The sequence below is a fragment of the Thermobia domestica genome, chromosome 18 (assembly GCF_964235325.1).
Source record: "Thermobia domestica chromosome 18, izTheDome1.hap1.1, whole genome shotgun sequence".
Taxonomy (NCBI): Eukaryota; Metazoa; Arthropoda; class Insecta; order Zygentoma; family Lepismatidae; genus Thermobia; species Thermobia domestica.
The window spans coordinates 44,344,348-44,356,447 of NC_137471.1; the positions used below are offsets into that span (position 1 = coordinate 44,344,348).

Below are 12,100 nucleotides of genomic sequence, written 5' to 3' on the forward strand. Positions count from 1 at the left end.
ATATCGTATGCAGGTACATTAATAGCAGGGGATGCGCATAGAAATCTTACGTAGTTTTATATTACTTTCCTTGGAGAATTGTGATCTCTGTTACCCTTCGTTACAACATTTCCTTCTCTCGATTACCACACTCTTCCATGCAGTGCCTTGCCCTGGAAAATCAGCGCCCGGGGCGAGAATATACGGCGGTGACCCCGTACATAATTTCCCCCTCTCCTTTCCTTCCCTTTTTTCTCTCCCGAATTTTGCGCCCCCTTACTTCGGCGCCCAGGGTCGTCGGCCCGCTTGCCCCCTCACGACACGGTACTGCTTCCATGTCTTGATTGCATTCTATCATATTGTGACTTACCTAGCAAGCCTTTGGTCTGTCGGAAATTGACCAGAGGCAAGACATCCAAGTCGAGACCGAGAGAGAAAAAAAGGATTTGGAGAGGAAGATCTGACACGTAAACGTTCTCTACCCAACAATCGGCGATCTAGACATGGTATATTCGTAAAGTACTATCAGAGATTTGTTATATATATATATATAATCTGAGCGGCAGACATTAAAGGGTATACAGCTAACAATAATCTATGGAAAACCTTATTTGCATGTTAATCTCGAACTTCTACTAGGGATGGCCACAAAGTCCGGTTCTGGCGGAACCGGTTCCGCGAGGAACCGGTTCTCAGAGATCCGGTTTTCAGAACCGGTTCCAGACCTTTATTCGAAAGCTCGGTTTTAGAACCGGATCTTAGGAACCGGTTTCAAATCTGGATCTGAAAACCCGGTTCCAGAACCGGATCTTAGGAACCGGTTCCAGACCTGGATCCGAAAGCCCCCAAAGACCCGTAAAGGGGGCACAAAGTTCACCTTAAAAAAAATGCAAAATGGATCATGCACTTGTGCCCTCCCCCCCCCCCCCCCAGAAAAAAATTTTGGTCCACCAGTGGGTGTTTAGCCAAATGAGTTGGGCAGTTTTCCTGTTTAGCCCAATGAGACAAGCGGCCGCCGCCTGGGCGCCTGCCTGTCGCTTCCACAATTTCATCTAGCACACTGTTCACAGCCTGCCAATAGCTCGGGTTTAGCGTAGGGATGGCCACAAAGTTTCGGTTCCAGCGGAACCGGTTCCGCGAGGAACCGGTTCTTGAAGATCCGAAGAACCGGTTCCAGACATGGATTCGAAGAACCTGTTCACGATCTGGATCCGAAAAACCGGTTCCAGAACCGGATCTTCAAGAACCGGATCCGTTCAGACCGAAAACCGGTTCCACCAGGAACCGGTTCTGGCCATCCCTAACTTCTACAAGCCTTCTTCGCTAATCTGGTGGCTATGCGTGCCTTTGGTGCATATGATTTTGGGTTCGATTCCCTGTGGGATAGCACAAAATTTTAATTTCACAATCATTCACTTTTACTAATAATTTGTCCCTTTTCGCCTAAAGGGCATAACATAGGACGTTAAATATGCGTCAGACGAAAATAATGTTCGAAATAATTATTCTGCAGAGCGAATTAAATTCACCTGTCATACAACTAGCTCCCTTATTGGCGGGATGGCGGATAACTTTGAAAATTTCAATCGGGACCCCTATTCTTCATTGTAAATTTCAATTCTACGGGAAAAAATAAGTACATTTTATTCGAAACATTTTTTCGACTCATGATAGATGTCGCTGTAATCAGTGAAAAATAGTTTTTTTTTTTAATTGGGAGCTCCCACGTTTTATTCCAAAATAAATCTATGATAAACAGTACCAATCTTTTGTCTTAAACGTTTCCTCGACTCGTGGAAGGTGACGTAAAGCATGATGCTGAATTTAGTGTGAATTCAGACAATTCAAATGTCGCAGAGCAATTAGATGCAGCGTATGGTGGTAATCATTCTTGGCTACCATGTATTTTATCGCTTGCATCGTTCCGTAGTAACGAAACTAGGCAAAAATAGTTTAAAAAAAAAAAACAAAAAACAAATGAGCGCAGTTCAAAACTCGGTAGCATAAAATCCAGCGTAATCCATCGTAGTTTGTAATCCAGCGGATTCAAATCGGAATTTAAGGACGTCTTCGTACTCGCTGAAGTCGGGAAGTTGTCCTTAAGCCATTTTTGCGCAATGAGTAGGTATGGAATCATCCTGGGATACACAATATTCATTCCGTCGTAACATGGTCTGGATAAAGGGTTTTTACATCTCACTCTAAGACAGTACTTTTGTACACTTTATCATTTTTGTTTTGATACTTTTACCACAAAAATGTACCTCTGTTGTACCACGATACAACACACCCAACCACACAGTAACAGATGAGGGACGATAACATATGGAACAAAATGACAAGACTCCCTTGTTTCTCTGGGCGTATTGTCGTATGCTAATTTAGTTTCTCCTCAACCGTGGAAATTTTCTCATCTGTAAAGAGATTGTTCTTATGCCCATTGCAGGCGTGCCATTATGAAGAAGGTTTTTCGTTCTCTAAAGCCTAGCTGTTTTTAGCTGCAGTTTTAACAGCTGGTCAGTGCTCTGCCGCAGTGCTAGGTCTCATCAAGAACTCGAAACACTGTTTGGGAAATTTTTATCTGATAGGCCTATTTTTTTTTCTTTTTAAAACATTTCTGCTAATTCGTTCTCTTAGTGCTAATTGCTTAATGGTTCGATAAATAAGCCTGAAGTTGATACTAAGAGGTTTCAGCATAATGAATATTATGCCTCCTGAGTTATTACATTTATACATAGCAGTGCTACTCAGTTCTCTTTAGTGGTCCATTCTATGACCACCTCACAGTATACTGACAGCATTTTTTTTTTTTTTTTTATTTATTTCACTTCGGTTTCTTTGGTTAGGAACTGGTAAAATAAACATGTGATTGAACTTATGAAAATGACTCTTAGCCAAAAGAAGATGAAACATTAGAAGGAGACTAATTACAATACTTTACCTGTTCACCGTCTTCCCCACCAAAATCCAACCAAAGCAACCGTGCTCCATCATCTGCTGACATTCGAAGCCTTTCAAATGGGAACTTCCAAAATACCCTAGGTTCACGCCCTGGAGATGGCATTTCCGTTAAACTAAATCCATTCTCATAATGGAGAATAAACTGAGCAGGCTGGCCTTGCCAAATGCAACCTAAATTAAAAAAAAAAAAAAAAAGTTTTTATTACATAGGAAATATGAGAATATAATTCACACATATTTGTTGAATTTCAAGAGTACCTATTTAACACAGGATTATTCAAAAAGAAAGAACAGATTTCAAACATTTATTTCTTCCAAACTACAAAAGATAGAAACATGATTCGAACGTTACTTGATTAAGAAAAGTTTACAGTTTAAACAGCCCGGATAGAAGTTCCAATCACGGCCGCATTGACGTTGTTGTTTGTTGTTTGTCTGTAGTGAAATGGCGGCGTCACCACAGAAGAAGTCTTTTTGTGTGCTACAATTAGCAAAACTTGAGTCCATTGTGGCAGTTCAGCGAGCATTTCGCCGTCAATTTAATAAACAACCGCCGCATCATAAGCAAATTTACGAGTGGCATCGAAAATTCGTAGAAGATGGTTGCATCTGCAAAGGGAAAAGCACGGGACGTCCACGCACATCGAACGAGAATGTCGAGCGTATTCGTACAGTTTACGAAAGGAGCCCAAAGAAATCCACATCACGAGCAAGCAAGCAAAGAACTTAACATTCCTTAACCAACGGTATGGCGAGTTCTAAAACATCATCTGTACATGAAGCCATACAAACTGTGAATTCGATAACTACAGACTAGCTGATTCGTGTGTGGCAAGAAATGAGCCACCGTTTTGACATCTGTCGTGTAACACACAGTGCTCATATTGAATGCACACCATAATTACTAACAATAAATTGTAAACTTTTCTTAATCAAGTAACGTTCGAATCATGTTTTTATCTTTTGTAGTTTGGAAGAAATAAATGTTTGAAATCTGTTTTTTCTTTTTGAATAACCCTGTATTAAAATACCTTTATCTTATTGTGAAGTATTTTATAATTCACAATGGGAACAGGGACACTCATTCGTACAGATGAGGGAAATACGAGAGTTGGAGAACGTGGGAGGAACGGGAGAACCTCGAGAAAATTCACGGAATGATATTATCCACCACAAACTGTTGTGGACGGGAATTGAACCAGGGACCCCTCGCACCAGAGGTGAGAGTTTTACCAATAATAATAATAATAATAATAATAATAATAATAATAATAATAATAATAATAATAATAATAATAATAATAATAATAATAATAATAATAATAATAATAATAATAATAATAATTATTATTATTATTATTATTATTATTATTATTATTATTATTATTATTATTATTATTTTCAGCCCAGCTTATATCGGAGTGGAATTTCTGTGTAGTTTCAAAGCCATACTTTCCAAAAAAAAAAAAAAAAAGTATTACGCTTAAATACCATTTTGAAGCGCTGTTTTTCACAACCAGTGCGAAGTTAGTCAAGTTCAAACAATTTCACTCACTTTATTTCTTTAAGATATCGTATATTCGTTGCAACATTCACTACGAGTACTTAAGAGTTTAGAAGACACGTGTCAATTACTTTTCAAATACGAAATAAATGTTGCTTTCGTTTGTACATTTCAAGATGAAGCCAATTTTATTTAGAAATGATCAATGAAAATAATTTAGGAAAACACTAATTGTTTTGAATGTTACTTTAATATCTAGCCGTACATTTTATTTTCAACGAATTTTATAAAAGCTTCATATTTTTAAAAATTCGTTTGTCGTTGAAAAGGTACTTCACACTAACATCAGAAAAGATAATCAGAAAATTTGTTGATGGAACCATTGTCTCTGCACCAGGGTCGTGCCGTGGAAAATCAGCGCCCTGGGCGAGAGTATACGACGGCGCCCCCATACATATATTCCAAGCAATTTTCCTATCTTTTTTCCTCCCCCCCCCCGGCACGGCCCTGCTCTGCACAATCACGCAAGCTTTCATTTGCACGAGAAGAGCGGCTCAAGTGTCTTGGTTTATACCTTGCAAGTGAGGATAGGAATCAAGTCAGTCACAAGGGAAGTAAAAGGGGGTTGCCACGTTAGAAGAACTTATAGCTGTCATTAAAAAAAAAAAAAAAAAAAATCTTAAAACCCTACCATATTTCACCATGTACACACAGTCTTGAAAGGGTCATAAAACATTTTTTCCATCTTGCAGGGAGTTGAACAGTGTGCAACTTTCTGGAACATCTTGCTTGCTACCTGCTATCGCCCTCCCGCTGACATAAAGGAAAAACCAGTTTCGCCGCTTCCGAAACAACGGATTCCTTTGGACAGGGAGGGGGAGTGCGCCAAAATACACGTTTTTAATGAGGAGGTTCACTGTTTGTCCACTAGAGTACAGTACTGCATAGGTGGAAATACCTTTCTTGCTTTCAAGAAGTTCTAATATGTACACAGTAAATAGAAAGATTGGGTTTCAAGATTTTTTTTTTTATGACAGTTACAAGTTCTTGTAAAGTGACAAGGCCTCTTAAGGTGGATGGTACAGTACTTCTCACCCCCATCGACCGAACAAATCAGTTACACACCTTGTGCTGTATGTCCCCGAGCGCTCCGCTTCTTTCTCAAGGCTGGTCGTAAGTTGTGTTCCAGACAGAAGCAAAAATACTGTACATTGGCGATCTGATGGGGAACAATGGTATGCGTTGGGATTACACCATCCCAGTTATACAAGAGAATCAGCATAACTTTCCCACTGTTGAGGTTCTGACACATTTTTTATTTTCATGGTGACTCATAATGACACCATTCCTTTGATCGGCGTTTTCATTGTGGCTCGTACGATTTGAACTATGTTTCATCCAGCGTAACGATACGACATAAGAAATACTCTCTTTTTCATTCGTAGCATCCCAAGTGGGTACGAGCAGCGTCGTATCATAGCCGTTTTTCCATTTTTGTCAACTCACGCAAAACCCATCGTGATGCAATTTTTCCTAATCTCCACGTATTCCTTCAGAAAGTGCAGAACAGTCCTATCTCTTGGACCAGCTCACGAATAGTATAGCGTTCATCAATGTCCAGTAACGCGGTAACAGCACTCACGGCTTCTTCACTGACCGTTGCTGTCTTCCATATTTCGGTGTCCTCCTTAAAAGCTCGTATCCACCTTGCCATTGTTTTATAAGGCAATGCAGATTCCTCGCAAGCCTCTTGAAGACCTTGATGACACTCTCGTGCTGTACGGCTTCTGGCACGTTAATTTCTTTTTTTAATCAAACTCCCTCGCTCTTGATTCAAAAACTCATGACAACGATAACCTTTTTTTACACCGCCTGCGTATGCATGCGTAAAGTTCGTGTGAAACATAGATCGCCCGGTACACAAGGCTCTGCTGTTTTTCTCGTCTACTGCCCTTGCGCGTGACGTCGGAAAGAGGAGTCCATATGCGCTTAGGTAAGGTAGGCATGTAACTAACATATGCTACGAGGTACACTCATGTCCAAAATTACTGTCGCATGTCCACAAATATGTTGTTGTAGGAATATAATTTGATAACGAATTCGCCCGGTATTTCTTGCAATGTTAGTATGTGTATAATCGGCAAAAACATGTATGTGGAAAATTTCATGTCAAAAGAGCAGTAAGTAAGAACAATAAAACTTTCTTGTCCATTTAGCAATATTTTGTTTTACTCATTCTAATTTTCGTATTTATAGGATATAATTCTTTTCCTATGAAATTTACCACAAATATACATTTGCCGATTATACACATAGTATCAGTATTAGAAGTACCCTGCAAAATCGTTATCAATTATATTCTTACAAGAAGACAATTATAGATATGTGACAATCATTTTGGACATGAGTGTACATTATTTGATTCTATTGCGCAGCGTCTCTAAAACAGTGTTGCCAATATTAAAGTTTCAACCCTCGTATAATATATACAAAATCTGGATAATTTGAATACGAAATTCAGTAACTACTCTAAAGTAAACAATATTCTGTCTGACGGCTAGTAGTTTAAGTTTCAAGTATCAGCTGTTTTCTCGCGCCCTGAACCAGTTGACTCCAATACCAAAATAACACGTGATGATGGAATTTCTGGTTTCTGAAGGTTCAAAATTCTCTTAAATTCATCGTCGAGTATTACGTTGCTTTGGAGCAGGGGCGTCATCTAGGGAGGGGCAGGGAGGGGCATTTGCCCCCCTGAGTTTGAGATGTATATATATTTTATCAATAGAATAGTAGTAAATCAGTGAAAAACGCGAAATTTTACTTATATCAAGGGGTCTTGCCCCCCCCCCCAAGCAAAGTCTGAAATGACGCTCCTGCTTTGGAGAACATATTATAGTATGTTTATCAGTGTCTGAATGGCTTTCGTGAAGTTCTAGGATGATCATCATGCAGGTCAACCAAAAGCGTAGTTGCGAGTGAGTGCTCAAAGGCAATTAGAACGATTGTCAAGCTCTTTCACGCAAGTAACGATTCCTCAGTTTTACATCTCTGAAAAGTCGCTAAAGCGATAACAAAGTCTCGGAATTAAATATACAATATTTGTTAACCTACAATTCGTCACATATCATATGCTTTGTTCTTCACTAACGTTTATTAATTAGTTTTAGTTATGTGTATTGTGTTATTGACTTTCACGAGAAAGGCTTGGATTCTTAATGTGAGTACACATGATTCGGATAACAGGTTACACTGTAGATCAGCGTTTCCCAACCGGTGTGCCGCGGCACACTGATGTGCCGTGAATGGGCTGTTGGTGTGCCGCAAGGAAATTGAAACAAAATGATTAATTGTATAGCAACCAAATTGCAAAACGCAGGGGAAAATGTATATTTGTATTTCACATTACTATGAGCCTCTACTATGAATGTAGAATTTTAAGTTTCATAGCGTGTTACTGTTCTATACATTTATAATGTTGAAAAAAGTATTTGTTGTCATTGTTATGACCATTATTGCTTCTTTATTGTTGCAGACTATTTCGTAACTTGAAAATTTAAAATATCATTCAATCCTTTCGACAAATTTCCTACATTTGTGTTTTAAAAGTAAAAGAGATTTGTTTGTTCGTTCGTTATTTCGTGATCTTCCTTCTTAGTGAAAGGTTGGATACAGTTTTCGAAAAAGAAAGCGTAATTTTGAAAACCTGAGTCCAATATTTCATTGCAATTGTTTTCTGTTTTTAAATTAGAATGAAAAATAAGCATAATGATTTACCACGGGGAAAAAACAGTGATCGAGCTTTCTTTGTGAGAATGAGCTCAGTAATCACAGCAAAAATACCACGGTATTTTATATTTACAAATAATAATATCTGTAAGTGTGCCGCGAGAATCCAAGTTACACCCGTAATGTGCCGCAAGTTGAAAAAGGTTGGGAAACGCTGCCGTAGATCTTTCTTTTATTTATTAGAACTAGCAGTGGCGACGATTGGACGTTAAAAGTGGGGACAAAACATGTTCTGAATATTTGTATATTAATGTTAGCTTCCCTGGTTCTTTCTAACACTTTGTTTGACGAAAGTTTGTATAACTAATAAGATACTATCTTTTTCAGTTAAAATACCGTATATCGTATTTCATATTTTATTAAGTAAATTGACAAGAGAGACGCAAGTATTCTTTGTACTTAAACAACGAAATTGTAAGAAGAGATTTGATTTATTGCTCATGCACATCTTAAAATTCTATCTGGAAAATTGTGTGATCAGATTATTTAATAACGAATTCGCAACACAAATAAACAGAAAGGATAATATTAATCATAGTAATGAATAATGAGGCTTGTTTTGTAGGTTATATTGAAACTGGAGATTAATGAACAACTATATTTTTAATTCCACACTTGCCATTAAATGTATGTTATTACTCTTAAAAAATGAAAAACAGTGAATAGGCCTACCACAAGTATATGCTTATGACATTTAAAGAAATACCCAATTGCAATATTAATTGCTTTGAATTGCAATTAAAACGCAATTCCTGTAGCTTTCTCAACTCCACGGGAAGACAAATAACCAATACGTATTCACGCAACGGCAAATATTATATGGCATCATTTTTTTTTCTATGAATCAGTAATACATATAAAAACTTTACATTTCCAAATGAAATTATATACATTACTTACTTCAAAAAAGTGGAGGGAAATTGTTCCCTCTTGCCCCTAACCGCCGCCCCTGAGCACTAGTGGTAAAAAGCAGAATCAATTATTTCCCTAGACATTTAGATAAATAGGTATTCTTAATACCCTTTTATATCACAGATATAAATCCGAAGAAAAAAGCCTACTAAAATGCAAATTAAACCTAAACTGTATTACGAAAGACGAAATATATTTCCAAAGTTTGTTGCATTCGTAGCAAAATCTCTCATCTTTTAAAAATCTCTTTTCTTTGACCAATCTATCTTTCTGTCTGCTTTCTTTTCGTAAATTGTCTTCTTGAGTAACACTGTTTCCGAGGTGCACTCTCTCAGCTCTCCAGATTCGCAGTTGCCTACCTACCTACTATTTAAAGTTTTTTTTTTTTTTTTCACTTCCCTGGAACTTTCCAAGATGCCATGAACCGAGAACGAAAATTTATGGGCTGTGCATCCACACACACGTCATAAGCGGCTCGAGCTAAAAATTGCTGCCTCACGAAAAATATTTCATCATGTTCTCTTGTTTCAGTCAACGTTTACGCTGTCCATTTTTTGAAAACACTTTTGCTCTTGCTAAGTATGTTTACATTCAAACAACAAGATATATATACTACTATGTTGCAACAAGATATATATCTTGTAACTGTTTTATAGGGATGTTATGGAAAAAAGCGATCGACTCAAGCATATGCGTATCAAATCCTAAGCTAGATCTTTTATACATAGTGTACACATGGGATGAATTCGAAACGTTGATCTCGAAGTGTCCCAACGTTATAATACAAACAAAAATACGGAGAGGAAAGTCCAAATCAATGTACGTCTGATGCAATTTCGTTTAGGAGATTGATCTGTTTATTTATTTATATGCTAGCAGAATACCTGTTCTTTGCACAGGGAAAACAGTTTCATTTTGGAAATATAGGACTGAATTTGGATTTAAACGGGATCAAAAGTGTCACTGTTCATCTCTGCGACCTCGAAATCTATGGATTCGACACCAATACATTTTCCATCATCTATATATATATATATATATATATATATATATATATATAAGGGCGGATCCAAGGGGGCGCTAAGGGGCTATAGCCCCCTCTTGACGCTCAGGTTTACACTGGATGAAACGGCATTATGGTTTAGCCCCTCCCTTGATCATATCCTGGATCATATATATATAACCCTTCCTCCTCCCACAAGTTTAAATTTAGATTTAAATGGCATCGGAAATGTTCATCTCAACGACCCCGAAAACTATGGATTCGACACTAATATCGGTCATTTTCCATCATTTTTAAATATCTCGCCCCTCCCCTTAGTTGCATCGTCCAAGTGAAATGATAAAAACCATTCCAGGACCGAATTTTCAACGTAGATGATTTAAATCATCTACGTTGAAAAATTGATCGAGATCGGTCGGGTGGTTCAAGAATTATTAAATCACAAACGTAGTCACTTTCATTTTTTAGTAATTTTATACAGTGAAACCTCTGAATAACGGACACCAATGGGACATGAATTTTTGTCCGTTAATGAGAGGTGTCCGTTACAGAGAGGACAGTATGCAGTATATTGTATGCAGTAATATACAGTAAATGCATTATGTATGAGCGTAAATACGTAAAATTCAATATGAAAATACTCTATTTAGTACTATTTGAATTACTGGGAGGGATGAAGGAGAAATTAATTTTTGTTAAATAATATTATTGTTGGGGGATGTGTTAATATATTCGTATACTGCAAAAGATAACGTGTGTATGGTAATTTTTCTAAGTACATGTCATCACCCTGTAAAAAATCCATTAATTTTCATACCGCCTATCAACTGATGAAGAATAATAGGCCAAAGATGTTTGAATATTTTCCTATATGGGAGGGGAAAGCGGGACGGAAAGTGTTTTTCATTTATTTCAAATTCTCAGAATCTTCTCTAAAGATGCGTTAAGGAACCAACTAACCGGCTAAACTCTTTTTGTTCAGCGAAAAAGGCATGCTTTTTTCTCCCAGAAAGCAGTTTATTGCGGGCAGTAAAAAAGAATTTGAAGTTCATCTTGAAGTGTTCTATTTGATGGTTCACTAGGACTAGACTCATGATAGATGCACTTGTGGGGAAAAGACTTTTCTGTCTACTGTATTGCAGAACCAAGAGTAATTCCTGTCCGTTATGAAGAGGTTATTGAAACGTTTGGGGGGGGACTGTCCGCGTCCATATCTGAGCGTGTCCGTAAAAGGGAGGGTTTCGTTCCGTAAGAGAACATATATTTTTGCCGGGACAAAAAATCTGTTCGTATATTATATATAATCACGCCCTGCCTCTTCCTAAATTGTACCGTCAAAATTAAATGATATAAACCATCTCAGGCTCGAACCTCATCTATGTTGAAAATTTGATCGAGATCGGCCAGGTGGTTCCAGATGTACGAAGCCATAGGCACTCATTTTATATTATATATATATATATATATATATATATATATATATATATATATATATATATATATCCAGTGGCGTATTTAGGATTTTGTTTCGAGGGGGCTATGCACATTCTCCTGAGAGGTGTATATACTAGGTCTATGTATGTATACATTTACTCTAATACTATATATAAATTTATCTATTTCAGGGGGGCTTAAACCCGACAGCCACACCCTACATACGCCACTATATATATATATATATATATATATATATATATATATATATATATATATATATATATATATATATATATATATATATGTGTGTGTGTGTGTGTGTGTGTGTGGAGAGAGAGATATATTTTCTTTTAAAAGAAGTACATTTCTCAAAACTAGGAAATAATAACTATAAAGGATGTGTCCTGCACAGGAATGGCATTAATTACAATTTAATTCAACAGTGGTGGGAGGAGTAAAAGTTCTCGAAAATATACCTGAAAGAAATTGCATATAACCACAAGGGAACTCGTGGATGG

At 37.3% G+C, this 12,100-nt stretch overlaps 1 protein-coding gene across 4 annotated transcripts in view; it reads right to left on the reverse strand.

The window, feature by feature from the left end:
* The window catches only part of Syn1 (Syntrophin-like 1), a 449,556-nt gene that overhangs the window by 22,315 nt on the left and 415,141 nt on the right, over window positions 1–12,100 (reverse strand). For all 4 annotated transcript variants that reach the window (XR_014129212.1, XM_081746459.1, XM_081746458.1 and 1 more), the window contains one exon: window positions 2,921–3,111. Coding sequence is in view for 3 of the 4 variants with exons in the window: in XM_081746459.1 (XP_081602585.1) it covers window positions 2,921–3,111 (191 nt within the window). In the remaining variant the exon portion in view is untranslated. The remainder of the gene's footprint in view (window positions 1–2,920; window positions 3,112–12,100) is intronic.